The sequence below is a fragment of the Microtus ochrogaster genome, unplaced genomic scaffold, assembly GCF_000317375.1.
Source record: "Microtus ochrogaster isolate Prairie Vole_2 unplaced genomic scaffold, MicOch1.0 UNK16, whole genome shotgun sequence".
NCBI lineage: Eukaryota > Metazoa > Chordata > Mammalia > Rodentia > Cricetidae > Microtus > Microtus ochrogaster.
Window position 1 is genome coordinate 5,089,471 of NW_004949114.1, and position 17,138 is coordinate 5,106,608.

The window sequence follows — 17,138 nt, forward strand, 5'->3', positions numbered from 1 at the left end:
GGGGGGAACTTGGGGAAAAAGGATGATTGGGATAAAGGAAGGTTGGATAGGGGAGCACGGAAGCACAATCCTCTCCAGTCTTAAGAGCATTTCTATCTTCCCTGTGAGGTAATGCTGAGTAAACACTAGTTTCCTACTCACAGCTCTGTTGTCACTTGCAGGTCTCTTTGTCAATAATCTACAGTGAGGAGAAGCTTTTCAGACGAGGAATGAGCAATATATTGATATGAGTATAGCGACAAGCCATTGCCTATTGCTGTGTTGCTTTGTCCATTTAGTGGAACAGTAGTACTATCTAGCTACACATTCTCTCTTTTTAACCGGTGCTAGGAATGGACTTAAAGAAGAACCTTAAATCCAAACAGAAAGTGGGCAGTTGCTCCAATACATTTGTGCCACTATCACACCAGTGGGCATACCTTGTCAAGCCAGTGTTTGTTGTAGGTTGCAGTGTTCAGAACAGGATGAGGCTGGTGAGTACTATTTTTTAAAATTTTTTATATATCCTTTTTAAATTTTTTAAAATTTATTTATTAAAAATTCCCACCTCCTCCCCTCCTCCCATTCCCTCTTACTCCCCCTCCCCCTCCCTCTCCAGTCCAAACAGCAGTCAGGGTTCCCTGCCCTGTGGGAAGTCCAAGGTCCTCCCCCCTCCATCCAGGTCTAGGAAGGTGAACATCCAAACAGACTAGGCTCCCACAAGGCCAGTCTATGCAGCAGAATCAAAACTCAGTGCCATTTTCCTTGGTTTCTCAGTACTTCTCTCCTTCAGCAGTGTGCATAGCACCTTCCAATACATGAGGGCTGGCCAGTAGGGATGAAGTGCCCAGGTGAGCACCCCCTAGATTTTTCATGTTCTCTGACTTAAGCTTTGATGTATACAGAAATAGGTACTTATCATGAAGCTCTGGAAAGTAGACAAGTTATGAGCAACAGTATGCAAGATAGTGAAGTCAGTCTAGGGGACCCCACTGACTAGAAACCAAAGGAGGTAAAGTATTACTGCTACAAAGCTTTGCACTTTCTAGTATGAGATATCTACTTGTGGTTTTGTACACCTCTAGTTGTAAGGTAACTGCATTAGAACATTTTTATATATGTATATATTCTAGTAAGCTTTTAGAGTAGTGGATTTCTATATGGCTTTTCCAAAAGGTCTTTTATGTCAGTCATCTCTCTATGCCCTGATCTACCCTGCCCTCTCATGTCCTATCACAATGTAACTCACCTGTTTGCATTATTTCCTTTATCCCTTTGTATCTTCTTAGTGGGCTATATTCATAGGAAGAACCTCTGGTTAAATGACCTTGTGTTATACTGACATCCCAGGTCACTGTGCAATTTTGTAATTTGGTATGGTTGAAGTCAGACATTGCTTAAGATTATTCTTTACATGTGATATGCAAACATGGAGAGTACTGAGTCTCCTACTGACCTGGCCCTATGGTATGTGTACTAACCTTTATGAACACTGGTGGTGTTTTGGTTTCAGCAAGACTTCTATTATTGTCTAAGTTGTTTTTCTTGATTGAAGACAGTATTTCTTTTCCCTGTTACACCTCTGTGTCCTGTTTCTTCTGTCACATGGCCTCAGAACTGACTCTTTCCCTTCAGGAACATGGACAATTACATTCTTAGCTAAATTTTTCCTCATTCTGAAAGGCACTTACAGTCACAGGAAGCTGACATGCTTCACTGAGTTTGATTCAGTACCCATGTGCTTCTCAGAGAAGAATTGTGACTAGTTAATGGCCTTGTTTTATGTTCCTTATTCTGTTTTTTCTTCTCCAATTATAAAGCAACTTTCGAGGACTGAAGAGAATCCTTTTCTCTTTTTTGAACTCTTGTTTTCCTCCTTCTTAGAAGGTTCTAGATTCTTGAATTCTTGGTGTTGATTTATACCCTTATCTACTTCGTGGGACATCCTGAGTATAATCATGAGAGCAGTTACAGTCATCACTGAGGTCGCTCAGTATTTTAGAACTTAAACTTCAGACTGCCCTTCTTGAATATGATGTTTTCTGCAAGTTCACATACTCTGTCCTTTGGAAGAAAGATGTTTTCTTACAGAAAATGTGGAGAAAAAGGTTGGTTTTCTAGGTTAATGAAACAAAATGGTGACATGGAAGGGAAAGTCAGGAAGTCTGGAGGAGGAGATGGGATTCAGGAAGAGTTCTGATAGCTGATAAACATGAGATTTTTTCTCTGTGGGGATCAACTCTTGTGAGAATTGTCACATAGCGTCTTTCAGATCCTGAGACTTCAGCACAATCTTACCAACAGCAGCAGTGCAAGCAGTCCTGTGAGCCTCTTCCTGTGTGCCCACCCACAAAGTGTCCAGAGTCTTGTGCTCCTCCAACAGAAACAGAGCCTTAACCTCCATCCAAGTGTTCAAAAGTCAATAAAGAAGTACAAAAACACCCAATTTTTATTCCTTCTGTCAGTTTTCATGCAGCAATGAATCATTAATGTACATTAGAAAATCGGGAAAGAATGAATGCAGCTACGTGGCAGATAAAAAGGTAAGACTGATGCTCTGCCTATCTGTCTCTGTCTGTCTGTCTGTCTGTCTGTCTGTCTGTCTGTGTTCATGTGCAAGAAAGAACATATGTGTTATATATGAAGGAGTCAGTATACTATGTGTTTTGGGAGATCTCAGAGCTCCAGTTGGTGTGTACCACAACCAAGGTGGGCTCAACAGCTCTTCACACAAGAGAAGTGTGGGAGATTATGAGTCTTCATGCTGACCACCTAAGCAAGAACATGCTTAGGGCAGGTGTTAGTGTTGGTATGATTTTAGTTCCTCTATCATCTTGATAAGCAGCCTTATGAAAATCATTAGAGGGGAATCTAAATATATACCCCAAATATGTCGTTGGAGACAGCAGTCCTGACTAGGGTCAGGATAAGGTCCAAGCCCAACATCCTTCCCTATGAACAGCATATTTTATTTCCTATTGCTACAGAAAAGTTTTAAACCTATCCAGCAGACGGAACAGACTTCTCAAAGACGAACCTGAAAGCACAGCTAACCTCCCATGTAAACCTGTCCTTCTTGCAGCACACAGACAAATTTTGCCTAAAAGCAGGAATATAAATGGGCCAGTGCACCAAAGAGTATCAGTGTGCTGAGATATAACAAACAGGAAATGAGAGGAGTAGCAGGGGAAAGAAATACTGTCTTCAATCAAGAAAGACAACTTGGACAACCAGGGAACTCTGGTTGAAATGAAAGAGACAGGAGGGCCCACTGAGTCACAGCACTCTACAGTGATGACGTCCAGACACAGGATATTTCACATGATGTAGAGTCCCAGTCAAGCGAGTCAAGCATGTATTTGTATTTTGTTTGGGAAATTCTTGGACCTGCCGCCTGTCAGTCAGCTCTACTCCCTCTGGGCGGGGCAGTCAGCACTATAAAGAGGTCCTTGGCTGCATGACTGCAGACTCCTGGTAAACAAGTCCTAGACTACTTTGGAGACCTGGTGAGTGTTATTTCTTGAGTTGGTCTGTCTTTATGGTCTGCTTATGTACTGCAGTCAAGTTTTAGGGATGGTGTGTGGTGGCTTTTTCTTTTCTTTAGTATGCGATTGAACACAGTGTATCTTTCATGTGCATCTTTGGTGTCTTTTTATAGTCCTATAACTTAGCAGGTATTAAAACCTGGTTTCCCTGAGCTGTCCTTTACTCTGTCACCCAGACAACCTGCTGGGATGTCACAGTGACAGGAGAGTCAGGGATATTCATTCTGAGGGTGTTCAGGTCATCAGACCTTGAGACTTCCTTCATTGAAGACATTTCTCTGTGAAACACATTTGTTTCATTGGAAGAAATATTTTCTCCTGGAAAAAGGCATCAAAGAATATCTCACAAGGCAGGTGGCACAGATGGCTGACAAGAAAGGGAAAAGTTGGTCTTTCCTTAAACGGGGCTTGGGGAGATGTGCATGTGTGGAGATAGAAATGGATATGACGCTCCATGTCTCCATCTCTCTTCTCTGTGATGATCATTCCCTAACACTGTCATGTAATGTCTTTCAGATCCTGAGCCTTCAGCACGATGTCTTACCAAGAGCAGCAGTGCAAGCAGCCCTGCCAGCCTCCTCCTGTGTGCCCACCAACAAAGTGCCCTGAGCCTTGTCCTCCTCCAAAGTGCCCTGAGCCATGCCCCCCTCAGCCATGCCAGCAGAAATGCCCTCCTGTGCAACCTCCTTCACCCTGCCAACAGAAGTGCCCACCCAAGAGCAAGTGAGTGCTTCAGCAGTCACCAGGACCAAGAGAAGAGGAGGAAACCAAGAAAGAGGAGAAATTTCAAAGCCTGCCATGAATGCAAGAGAATCTTGTCCACCCTTCTTTCTCCGTGTGTCTGTGATGTCCCCTCATAGAGAACGCATTCCCCTGAGACTGTTCAGCTTCTGCTATAAGGGGAGGCTGAGAATGGTCCTTCCTCATTGGTTCAGTGTCCCAGATGCTCATTGTTGAGCAGCATCTTCCCACCCTGTGCACTCAGAGGATGTTTCCAAAACTCTCAGTCCTTGTTTGTGTGGTTGTTACTGTGGCTTCATTACCTGAATAAAGTACAATCTGGTTGATAGTGCTTATGTGTTCCTTTTTCCTAAAACCGAATCTATGACCTTCCTGATATGCTCCTGTTTCTTAATTTTTATTCTTTGATCCCCAGGTTATTTTACTGTAATCAGGTTTTGACTGCTTTTGGGATCATAAAAAAGATTACTTAGAGCTTGTTTGCTTGAAAGAAACATAATTTCATTTTACACAACTATGATCTCTCTTTTAGCCCATGATATATTAAGATTATGCTATACTCAGATATGCATGCGTCACTTAGGACACATCTTCTCCCTACACCCCATGTCTTTTCTTCTCACTGGTCTCCTTCATCCGATGTAATAGTTACACATCTACATCAACCTATCCTTGTTATCTTTTCCTCCTTCAATATTTGAAACATTGGTTCCAACCTTGTATTTAAGACTGTATTTTTTCTTATTTCTTAACATGATGACATGCAGTTGCATTTATTTGCTTGCAGAGGGCATGATATTATTGCTCCTTAAGATTCATTTTAGTGCCATATTTTTTTATCCCATTCATTCACTGTTGAGTCATGAGACAGAATATTTAACTCTCATTATTAGGTGTAGTTCTGAAATATAGATGGATATGCAGGCATCTCTATTGTATTCTATATTTGACTTCTTTTCATATGAACCCAGGTAATGCTGGTGAATCATATGATGATTTCTTTGGTGGAAACCCCACACTGAGTTCCATATTTGATGGGTTATTCTACTCTCTCACAGTCTGACATTTTCTATTATATTTCTTTCACTCCTCTGCCAGGACATGTTATTATTTTGATTGTCTCTTTCTTACATAAAATGAATGGTCTTCTGGTGTAAGTTTGATTTCAAGTTCTCTATTGCAGTCCTTGACTGTGTGACAGCAGAATCCTGGTGCTCAAGTCCTGGACTCCTTTGGAGAACCTGGTGAGTGTTTCTTGGGTTGGTCTGTCTTTATGGTGTGCTTATGTGCTCCAGTCAGTTTTGAAGGACTAAGTGTGATGAGTTCAGTTGTATTCCTGGGATGAACAGTGACAACTTAGCAATCAGATATAGAAATGGATACAATGGTCCACTGTGAAAGGTGGCTTTTCCTTTTATTTGGGCAGTGGTTGAACAGAGTATTTTTCTCTTTTATGTGCATCTTTTGGTGTTCTTTTCAGAGCCCTATACATTAGCAGCTATTAGGATCTGGGACTTTTCTGAGCTGTTCTTTATTCTGTAACTCCAGTCAACCTGCTGGGATGTCACAAGTGACTGGAGAGACGGGGATGGGTTCTCAAATTGCTCAGGGTTCCTGAATTTGAGACTGTCTGCCTCAAATGAATTTCTGTGTGAAATTAGCCTTACTTGTTTTGCTGAAATAAGGTTTTTTTTGTTTTTTGGTTTTTTTTGGCTGGAATGAAACAAAGGTTATTTCCCAAGGCTAGAGTCACAGATTGCTAACAGGAAAGTGAAAAGCCAGGCTGTCCTAAAACTGTAGTGTGCATGTGTGGAGAAAGAAATGGATGTGATTTACCATGTCTCCATCTGCCTTCTTTATGTGAATCACCCCTAACAATGTAATGTAATGTCTTTCAGATCCTGAGACTTCAGCACGATGTCTACCAACAATAACAGTGCAAACAGCCCTGCCAGCCACCTTCCGTGTGCCCACCCACAAAGTGTCCAGAGCCCTGTCTTCCTCCAATATGCCCAGAGTCCTGTCTTGGCCCTCAGTGCCCTGAACCTTCTCTACCTCCACATTACTCAGAGCCTTAACATATTCTGCAGTGTCCTGAGTCATGACCCCTCAGCCATGCCAGCTTAAATTTCCCTCTGTGCAACCTCCTCCACCCTGCCAGCAGAAGTGCCCACCCAAGAGCAAGTCAGTGCTTCAGCAGTCACCAGGACCAAGAGAAGAGAATCCATCTCACCTATATCTACAGCAACAACTCCATTTTCTATTCAAAATTCTTTATAGATTATGATCTTCTCTACCCTCCACCATCTATGTGCCTGTTAGTTCCCCTAAAATGGGAGGCTTTTCCATGAGGCTGTTATGGGGCCACTGAGAATGATCCTGTTGTGGTTCAGTATCTCAGATAATCAGAGGAAAGACCAGCAGATGTTCCCTCAGTGTCCTCAGAGCATGATTTCCAAATCTCTGTCACCATAGTAGGGCGTTTGTCATTATTGTTTCATTACCTAAACAAATTGCAATCTTGATTGTATTTCTGTCTTTTCCTCTAAAACTTGCTTTATGCCATGCTCACATTCCTTTTTCCCTATCACATGGCTATCTCTAGCATTTGTGTTTTGACTGCATTTGGATCATAACATATATTATGTAGTGTTTGATTGCTTAAGGATCGTACTATTCGCTTTACATACTGCAATCTCTTCAATTGTCACATGCTAACTTAAGAAGATAGTGTGTTCTTCAGTTATTCATGTACTTCTAAGATCATATGTTTTACATACATCCCTCATATTTTGCTCTCACTTGATCCCTTACACTGCCCTAATAGTTACACATATATATTAATGTATACTTGTTCATTAGTTCTGATTTTATATTTAAAACAACATGCCTATCTTGTCATTTAGAATGCTAATTTTCTTTGCAAGATGATATGTAGTTATATCAATTTGCATGAATAGGACATTGTATTATTTTTCTTTATATATTATAAATAAATATTACCCTGGTATGTATATATGTCATATTTTCTTAATCCAGTCATCCACTGATGAACACCTATTCTGGTTACTCACTTGCATATTGTGAGTTGTGGTGTAATAAATTTGGACATACAGATATCTAAGGTATATTCTATTTGACCTCTGTATATACAAACCCAAGTCTTTTATGCAATGTTATGTTTGTTCTGCTTTTATTGTTGTTTGTTAGGAGAAAACTTCATACTGATTTTCATACTGGACCAATTAATTTACTCTCTCATGGGCAGTGTATATGGGTTTCTTTTCCTCTATATCACATATACCTATATATCATGTTATATTTCTTTAATAGGAATTTTTATTATTTTGATGGTAATAAATGGAGCAGTGGGATTCAATTGTGGTTAGCCTGTATTTTTCTGAAAACTAGGAATGCTGGCCATGTTTTATTTTTAATGTTAGACAACAAAACTTGTAAATATATCAATGATTTGCATTTGCCAAAAATGGAATAAATACATGTCATTTTATGGGCATAATGCCAGACAATAATTTAGAACTAAATAAGTAGCAACTGCTGATTGTCTTCATTTCTACCTTGCCAACTGTCATGCCTATCACCACCAGTAGTGGCACATCCATCATCATCTGCCAATCATTGCCCATACTATGACCATACACCCACCAAGACCATCATGTCCATATCCAACATCTCCATCTCAGTAACAACAAATTTTTCACTGTTACTACCATTTACAACATCATTAGGATCGTCACCATCACCTCCACAGTGACATTAGCATAGCTGGTTCAGTGTAGAAGTGGTTTAGACACAACTAACTCACATAGGAAATACAATTCTCAAATGTATTGTTCCTTATATTCTGCTCAGGCCTTAATTTTTCTTATTGCCCTTATTTTCTGTAATATGGTAGATAAAGGCATGTAAAGGAGTTGGAAGGATGATCCTCCTTAAATACTTGGCAATGCTTACAACACAAATACAGAAGAGAGGTGGATTTGAGCTTCAACACTTATTTTCCTCCTTTCCTCCTTTGCCACGGGATTCCTTTAGCTGTCTATGTAATTTAAACACATGCTCCTCATGCCTTACTTATGAGGTTATTCTGTGAGTTGATCTGATTCTATGTGTGTTCAAATTTTTGTTCCCCATGTTTGTTTAAAATTGTTAATGCTGCAGACATGCAGCTTTTCTTTGTAAGTACTGAGAACACCCATCAATTAGATCATGACAAGTGACAACTGGGTCCTGTCTTGTGACTGAGAATGATATATCCAAAATGTGAGTGTTAGTGAAATGAAGAGATAGTATCTTCTGGTCCATGAAGTTCAGAACACTTTTGCCCAAGAATCAAGTAGGCAATGTGTTCAACTACAAGTTCCTTGAGAACATATGTGAAGCTCTCTGAATTTCTGGTCTCTGATTTTCTGGAGTTTTTATTGGTTCTTTCCCCTGAAGTTGAGTCATGTCCTTGGTTCAACTTTCAAGTAAATAATTTTTTTTTTAAAAAAAAAATGTCTCTTAAGGGATTTTCCAGATCTATAAAGTTAAGGATGCCTTTCTAATGTCATCTTTTGCAGCTTTCCAAAATATCTTCCTTGTGCAAAGGAATGGAATTCCTGAGGAAATTTATGAGAAGGAAGCATTCCCAACATAGAAACAATTGATTTCCTGATAACGTATCCCACTGGGTGTGCTTGAGATTAAAAGCACAAAGTGTTCTTTGGAATTGAAGAATGCATGGCTCTGGTTTGCACAGTGTGCAGGGTCTTCTTCTCCTGTGAATGCTCTCAATGCAAGCTGTTGTTCTGTTTTCCCAGGCATGTCATATGCAGCATCAGCTGCAGTGGAGCGGCCCTTCCAGACACACTTGTGTGCTGACTTTAGTGTCTTGTTTCCACTGCACAACCACAGTGTGTTGACACATGCCAGTCTTGGAAGCTTTCATCAATGAGATGGCCCTTCCTCAGTTCCCAGAGCCACCCTAAGCCAGGCCAACTGCATCAAACCCCTCATTCTTCCTAAAAATGTGAGTCAAGATTCAGATTTCTCAGTACAGGGAAATAAGGACAGCACAACTTCTGGAGCTCAGTGAGACTTTTAAACCAAAATTTCTCAGAGTGCCATTAGTGCACTATTACTTATCTGGTAATAAAATAGCTAATTACAGTACCATGTGTATTTAGATTTTACTTTCTCCTTAGATGGTGCTTATAGTTCCTGGTGGAGTATTTGCTTTTTTCTGTTGTTGCTGTTTTTTTTAAAACAATGTTCACATTGTATGACTAATTGTTCTCTCAAGTAGCTTGTCCCTGGATTTGGATTCCCTGAAGCAAAGAGTCTGAAGGAGTCTGGCTTTCAATTGTTAAATGACCATCCTGGAATAAGATCTTTAAGTCCTCTACATGTCAATTTCACTTTCTTCTTAAAGTGAAAATATTAGCATTATCTTAGGCATCAAATGGCTCAACGTAAAGTCTGACATATGATTAAGTCAAGGCAATGTCTTGTGTCATCACCCCCACAGTGTCATCATCACTGGCAACATTGTCTTTTTTTTTCTTTTTTTATTGCTTTATAAATAATACCATTCAAAATTCCCATTTACTCCCCTCCTCCCATTTCCCTCCTGTTCCCCCCTCTCCCTCCCCCTCCAGTCCTAAGGGAGGGCAGGGTATCCTGCCTTGTGTGAAGTTCAAGGCCCTTCCCCCTTCATCCAAGCTTAGGAAGGTGTGCATCCAAATAGACTAAGATCCCCAAAAGCCAGTCCATGCAGTAGAGACAAATCCATTATCATTGGCTTCTCAGTCTGCCCCAACTGTCAGCCACATTCAGAGGGTCCAGTTTGATCCCATGTCTGATCAGTTCCAGAGGAAGTTGTACTCCAGCTATGCTGTGGAACCAGCGTCTGTGAAACTTTGACAACCTTTAACATCTTCATAATTGTTTGTCTTCTTCCTCCTCTGATAGAATGGCATGGTTGAGGAGCCCAAAAAGGAAGGACACTGTGGTTCTGTATCAGGAGTGTTGGCTGGATACCACAGGGATGGAGGTTGGTTAGGAAGGACTCAGACAGACAGCACGGGAAGATTTGAGAGTACCCTAGAGAGATCAAAATGGAAGAAGGGGAAGGAAGGCACAGATAGCCTGCTTGCTTCCCAGCCAAGCATAGTGGCTGTGGGGTCCCTAGTAGAGAGAAAGTCTATAGTTTCCAGGGAGTCACAATGGAATAGAAACGATCTGGGAGGAATGACTGAAGATGACAATAAAGAAGAGCTATGGGGGTCAATGGGTTTGAGCCTAAAGTAGTGGCTGAGTCCCAAAGGGATGGCAATGGGCTCAACACTTTCCTGGTTTCTGTTAGGACACCAGGCTAATAGTCACATCTGAAGATTTGAAACTGGGAACCAGAAACAAAAAAGAACATGTGGAATTCTTTTTCTGGGTCTGGGTTATCTCATTCAATATATGATTTCCTTGTTCCAATTGTTTGCATGTTTCATTATTTTGTTTTCTTTACAGTGGACTAGAATTCCATTGTGCACTACATTTTCATTATTCATTCACTAGGTGAGGAACACATAGGTTGTTTCATTTCCTGTAGGGATAAGTCCCGCCCCTTAGGGGGTGTGTTCGCCTCGGGCTAATGTTTACGTATAAATCTGGCTAGCGTGCTCGCAGTGCTCGCTTCTGCTTTCCTGGTCTCTGCCTGAACGGTGGTTCTGTAAGTCAATTTCCCCATTAAAGCTGTATATATTTTTATAATCTGTCTGCATTCATTTATGCTGTTACAATTTCCTAGTGATTGTGAGTAGAGAGGCAATAAACATGGCTGAGCAAGTATCTCTGGAGTAGGATGCTGAATCCCTTGGTCATATGCCATGGAGTAGTAGAACTGGGTCATATGGGAGATTTATTTTTAGAATGTTGAGCTATCTACACTGACTTACAAAGTGGCTGGACCAGTTTTCAATCCTACCAACAGTGAATGGGGGTTCCTTTTTCAACATATCTTCACCAGCATTGGTTAACAGTTCTTTTGCTGATTGTTGTCATTCTGACAGGGGTAAGATGAAATCTAAAACTTGTGTTGATTTTCATAGGCTATCTTCCAGGAATAAGAATCTTCTTTTTGAGTTATTGCTTAATAGAGTCCTAGAGACCTCCCTAAACAATATAGGCCTTTGCTGCTGTTCTTGGTTGTGTCCAGGGATTGAAGACAAGTCCTATTGCTGAGGCCACCATGTACTTTAGACACAGGAATCAGAGGATTCAAGATGGGTCTGATCCAAAAATCTCCTCTATGGTGACTAGTTGTCATAGCATATGAAGTTGATGTGCAAGTTGTCAAGGGAAAAAGCAATCACAAGTCACACCGGCGGTAAAAGATGTAAACCACAACAATGACCAGTGAGGTTAGATATCCCTAAAAGTGCAATAGTGACAGTTATGTTTTGGCAGTAACCAACAGCTATCTAACTGGATGTAAAGCCTACTCAATAGACGAAAATTCATGTGTGGTATTGCAAGCCATGGCTAGTGTGGTAATAGATCTCAGAGGATATCATACTATCGTCTCTTTTCTAAACCAATATAATTGCAAATACCATCCTAAATACCTATCCTTATACCCACAGATGAGTGTAGCTCTCAGCCCTCATCAAAGAAGCTTCTTTGTGCAGCACATGGAGACTATTACATAAATGCGCAGTTGGTCCAAATTCAGAGAATCAGCTAAACGTGGGGTATTCATTCCCAGCTGGCAGATCTCCAACACAGTCACCACCCCGGCTCAGGGAAAATAGTGGAAGAGGGAGCAGGAAGGCAGCAAATGTTAGAGGACCAGGAAGTATGCATCACGATTTTGAATTCTAGATATGACAGGGAAGCTATGCCCGTGAAATCTCAACAATATAGATACTTAAACAGAATCTGAAAAATAACAACTGGTAAGTTGACTTGCCAGTGTGGGTTGGGAAGTTTTGTAGGACCTACCTCTAAATGAAGAGCTCTAGGGAAGCAACAATCACAGAGGAAGGATAATCAGTCTTCCACAGGGTAGGTGCCATGATTGGTTATCCAACACCAAGTGGTCAGTCTTCAAACATATGCATAAAAGCAATGCTAAGTTGACTAGCCCAGCTCTGACCCTCGATTGACCGTTGATAGATCCAGACTTGTTTAGGCCCATTGTAGGTGGATGTACATGTTATAAGGTCTGAGTGATCTGGCTGACCCAGAGAGAATCGCACAGCTCTGCTCAAAATCTTTCAGTTCTTATATTTTTCTGTCCCATTTTGGCAATGATTTGTAAACTTTAGAGAGGGTAGTATAGTATAAACGTGTCTTTGTGTCTGAACAGTCAGCTCTCACTTGCCACTCTCGGGTCTATTAGAAGCTGCATGTCGGTGCACACATCAGTGTTCATATCAGAGAGAAGCTTCTTTGATTAAGGGTGGCATTAATATTTGACTATGAGTATGACAGTAAATATTTAGAAAAAACGCCATGCTTCCCATTTTTTGACAAACATCGATTCATAAAATTCCTTAGAAAACAAGAATGGAAATCTAAGTTAATTATATGTTTGTCTAATTGATGGATGATAGATAGAAAGGACCTTTGTGTTTTTGTGAATGTGTGTTCACATTTATACACTCATGCGTTCCATATCTCAGATATTGGGAAGATCATATTGAAGAAAGTGTGCTGTGTGATCTTGTTCTTCTGTGACTGCTCTTCATGGAACATCTTTGAAAGGAACTTAACTTTGTTGAGATGAGCTGCAGGCTGCGTTCCTGTCACCCGGCTCCTGGCCACCTGGCTAGCTCGTGCCCTGAAATAACAACACACAAACTGTATTCTTTTAAACACTGCTTAGCCCACTAGCTCTAGCCCTTACTGGCTAATTCTCATATCCTGATCAACCCATCTCTAATAATCTGTGTAGCACCAGTTTTACCAGGAAAGATTCAGCATGTCTGACCTGGCGGCTTGCATCTGCCCTGGAGCAGAGAGGCTTGGTGTCTGAGCTCACTTCCCTTCTTCCCAGCATTCTGTTCTGTTTACCCCGCCTACCTAATTTTCTGTCCTATCAGGGCCAAGGCAGTTTCTTTATTTAACCAAATGACCTTCCTCCATCATAACTTCTGTGTGTGTCTCATCCTGGAAGGAGATTTAGGCTGCCCCGACTCTGGTGCCAGTGCTTTCAGGGTTAGTAGTCCCTATGTTAAAAACTGTTTTATTAGTAAGTATCTTTGTAAAGAGTAAAGTTTTCATCATGAAATTTAAATATAGGTATAAGAGTATATTAACCTTCACCCCTAAATTCAACTTCTGGGAAAACATGACACTTCTCTTTTGGGTATTATTCCTTTAAAATAATACTTTATTGACTCTTTGATTATATCAGATTGTGTGATTTTACATTAATCCCCTCATCTACCAACTCCTCTATCAACCCTCTCCACTATTCCCTCACTGCAAACCCAACTTGTAGTTTCCTCCCTCTGTCTACCAAGTTCAGATTGTAGTGCTCAAGGAGTCTTGGCACTGTGACCTATCCTAGAGTGTTGTCAACCTACATGGAGTCAACTCATCAAAAAAAAAAAAAAACCCAACTGTTTCCCTGTAGCTGTCAAATGCAAATGGCCACCTTCATTTCTCTGTGCTGAGTTCTTTGACTGGCTTGAGCTTGCATAGATTTTGTCCATGCTGCCCCCCAATTGCTGTGGTTCATATGTAAAACTGTAATATGTGTTTGGGAAAAACTGTTTCCTTGATGTTACTCACAACCTCTGATTCTTACAATTTTCCCACTCAATCCAACAATGTAGAAAATACTGAGGATGCCTAAAGCTGCTATTCTCTGTACATTGACCTTTTGAGTAACTTGGTGTTAATTACCATATTGCAAGAAAAAGTTCTCTGATGAGAAACAAGTGATACACTGATCTATGGGTATAGCAATAGGCCATGTGGAATCATTTCAATGATATGCCCATTTAGCAGAACAATAATATTACCTTCTCCCCTAGGGCCTGTGACCTACTCAGTCACAGGTTCTTGGCTGCATTAACAGTACCAAAAGCAGGTATTGGTTCCTTCTCATTGAGCAAGTCTTTAGATATAATCAGAAAGTAGTTGGTTGCTCCCATAACATTCCTGACACAATTGCACCAGTGAGCATATGTCATCAGGCCAGTCACTGTAACTCATAGGTTTCACAGATGATTTTCATCCTCTGAAAGCATGCCTACGAAACTCCAGAGTCATGAGTTAGTTAGTACAAGGTTTCCAGCTGAGTGTCTGCTTTCTCTCTCCTTATTCTGTGTCTCAAGCATGTAGTGTCTTCAGTGCCAGGCAGAGGGTCAAACAATAGAGTTCTGGAGGGTAACCAAGAGTATTATCAATAGCCTATAATACTTGGTAGTCTATGGGACCCTGCTGATGAATTGAACAATAGAGATAATTCTTTCCTGGTACTGGGGTTTTTATTTGCCAGTCTAAGGTGACAAGTGTACTTGTTGTGAGGTAACACTATTAAAACTCTTTTTACATATGTATGTGTATACATTTTAGGAAGCTTATACGGCAGTAGGCATCCAAACTGCTTTATCAACTGGCCTTTAGCATTAGTTATCCTTCTCTATATTCCCTCCTTTATCCTGACTTCCAATTTTAACTTAACCCTTTCTATTTCATCATTCCCCTTTAACCTTTTATTCCCTTTGTTATGAGGTGTCTAGAACGAGAGTCTCAAGAGTAACTTAGATGATGTTGTATGACACTCCAATCCCAGATGGCCAGATAATTTTCTTACTTTGGTTATCAGAAGTCAGACTTTGTTTTTTCTTCTCAGACGATGCTTTAGATGTGATTGAGGATACGGAGAGAAGTAATTGACCTGTCGAATGAATTCTATTGACTTTGCCTTTGGTATGTGCACTAGCCTATGTGAGCCATCCATCAGTGGGGTTTCCTAGCCTCAGGTGCTGAACTGATGATTCTTTCCCTATAGGGACATGGACAAGGGCAGTCTCGTCTAAACCCTTCCTTACTGTCAGAGCATCGACAGTCACAGGAAGCTGACATGCTTCACTGGTGTTGATTCAGTGCCTGTGTGCTTCTCAGAGCAGAGCTGAGGCTAGTTAAAGGCTTTGTTTCTTCTTCTTCATTCTATTCTTCCATCTCTAATTATAAAGTGATATTATTTTTATAGTCACTTTCATTTTTTAGTTAAAATTTAATTACATAGATTTTTTGAAGACTTCTTAACCATTTCAACAAGACAAGCAGGCTCTAGCAATGGCACTTTAAACATGTAATGTGCTATTTACAGCTAGTCTTCTTAGAACAATAAATATGTAATGTACTATTTACAGCTAGTCTTCTTAGAACAATAAATATGTAACGTACTATTTACAGCTAGTCTTCTTAGAACAATAAATATGTAATGTACTATTTGCAGCTAGTCTTCTTAGAACAATAAAGGAATGAGAAAAGACAAGGCTCACAAACACATTGACTACATATAGCTTTATTGAGAAATAGTCATCACATTTCACAATTAAGAGGTAGACCAGGTCTTAGTCTTATGAGAGTAAATAAGCCTACATGCTGCAAAGTGGCAAGCAGTTGAAGTAAAGTGTTTTCAGATACGGCAAAGATGAAAGAGATAGTATTTAAAACCAAGAAAGACAATTTTGGGCAACCAGGTGGAAAATCCCCAGTTTCTCCAGCTGCAACAAAAGACTGAAACCGAGAAAGAAGGAAAGAAGGAATGGCCTCTGAGTCACTGCACTCGTCCCGGTGACTATGTCCAGGGACAGGGTATTTCCTGTTTTGGAGAGTCCTGGTTAAGCCAGTTATACCCAGATTTGCATTTTAGTTAGGAAATTGTTGGACCAGCCCACCATCTAGCGGCTCTAGGTCCTACTGGGTGGGGCAGCCAGTCCTATAAAAAAGAGTTGGATGAAGAAGTGTAACACCATTGCTACTCAAACCCCAGACTACAGAGAACCTGGTGAGTCTGACCTCCTGAATTGATGTCTGTCTATGGTCTTCTCATGTAGTTTACTTTAGAGAGAACGGTTGGTAATTTCAAGCTGTGATCATGGGTTGAATGTTAGTTACCAATCTGAAATTCAGCAACGTGGCGGAGTGATCTACACTGTGTTAGCTTGTTTCTGCCTTTGTGTATAGTTGGTTGATGCCCATATGGAAAACCAAGACAATAGGGAAGGATTGCTTTGAAGATGGTGGCAGAACAGAGTATTTTTATTTTCTTACTTTTTGGTGCCCTTTTCAAAGGCCTATCTCTTGGCAGGCATTAGACCCTTGAATTTTCCTAGGTATCCTCTGATGTGAAACCCGTGTTCTGTCTGGGATTTTACAGGTGCTAATGGTGATAAGGATTGGTTTTGAGATTACTTAGGGTTTCAGAAATTGAATATGTTGTTTTGTGCAAGAAACACTATATTCTTTAAAACAGATGTTTCTGGGTATGGGGAATGCAACCAAAGAAGGATCTGCAAAGTTAAATGAAACAAAACACTAAATTGGAAGGGAAAATGTAGGAAGTCCTAAAAGACAAAGATTTGGGAGTACTGATTGTATGCGAGAGAATTACTGTCCAAAATCTTAGAGATCAGTTTTCTTTATGAAAATCACCTCTTGTGAGAACCGCTATGTAATGTCTTTCAGATCCTGAGACTTCAGCACGATGTCTTACCAAGAGCAGCAGTGCAAGCAGCCCTGCCAGCCTCCTCCTGTGTGCCCACCCACAAAGTGCCCTGAGCCTTGTCCTCCTCCAAAGTGTCCTGAGCCTTGTCCTCCTCCAAAGTGCCCAGAGCCTTGTCCTCCTCCAAA

At 40.7% G+C, this 17,138-nt stretch overlaps 2 protein-coding genes across 2 annotated transcripts in view; both read left to right on the forward strand.

Moving 5' to 3' along the window:
• The first annotated feature begins 4,059 nt into the window (after positions 1-4,059).
• LOC102000954 (small proline-rich protein 2I-like) lies at positions 4,060-4,251 on the forward strand. The gene has a single exon (XM_005367275.1). It carries the CDS (start codon positions 4,060-4,062, stop codon positions 4,249-4,251), a length of 192 nt encoding a protein of 63 aa, XP_005367332.1.
• A 12,741-nt stretch (positions 4,252-16,992) lies between these two features.
• Positions 16,993-17,138, forward strand: part of LOC101990765 (small proline-rich protein 2H) — a 401-nt gene continuing 255 nt past the window's right edge. Inside the window, exon 1 of the mRNA XM_026789254.1 lies at positions 16,993-17,044. Coding sequence (XP_026645055.1) covers positions 16,993-17,044 — 52 coding nt within the window. The remainder of the gene's footprint in view (positions 17,045-17,138) is intronic.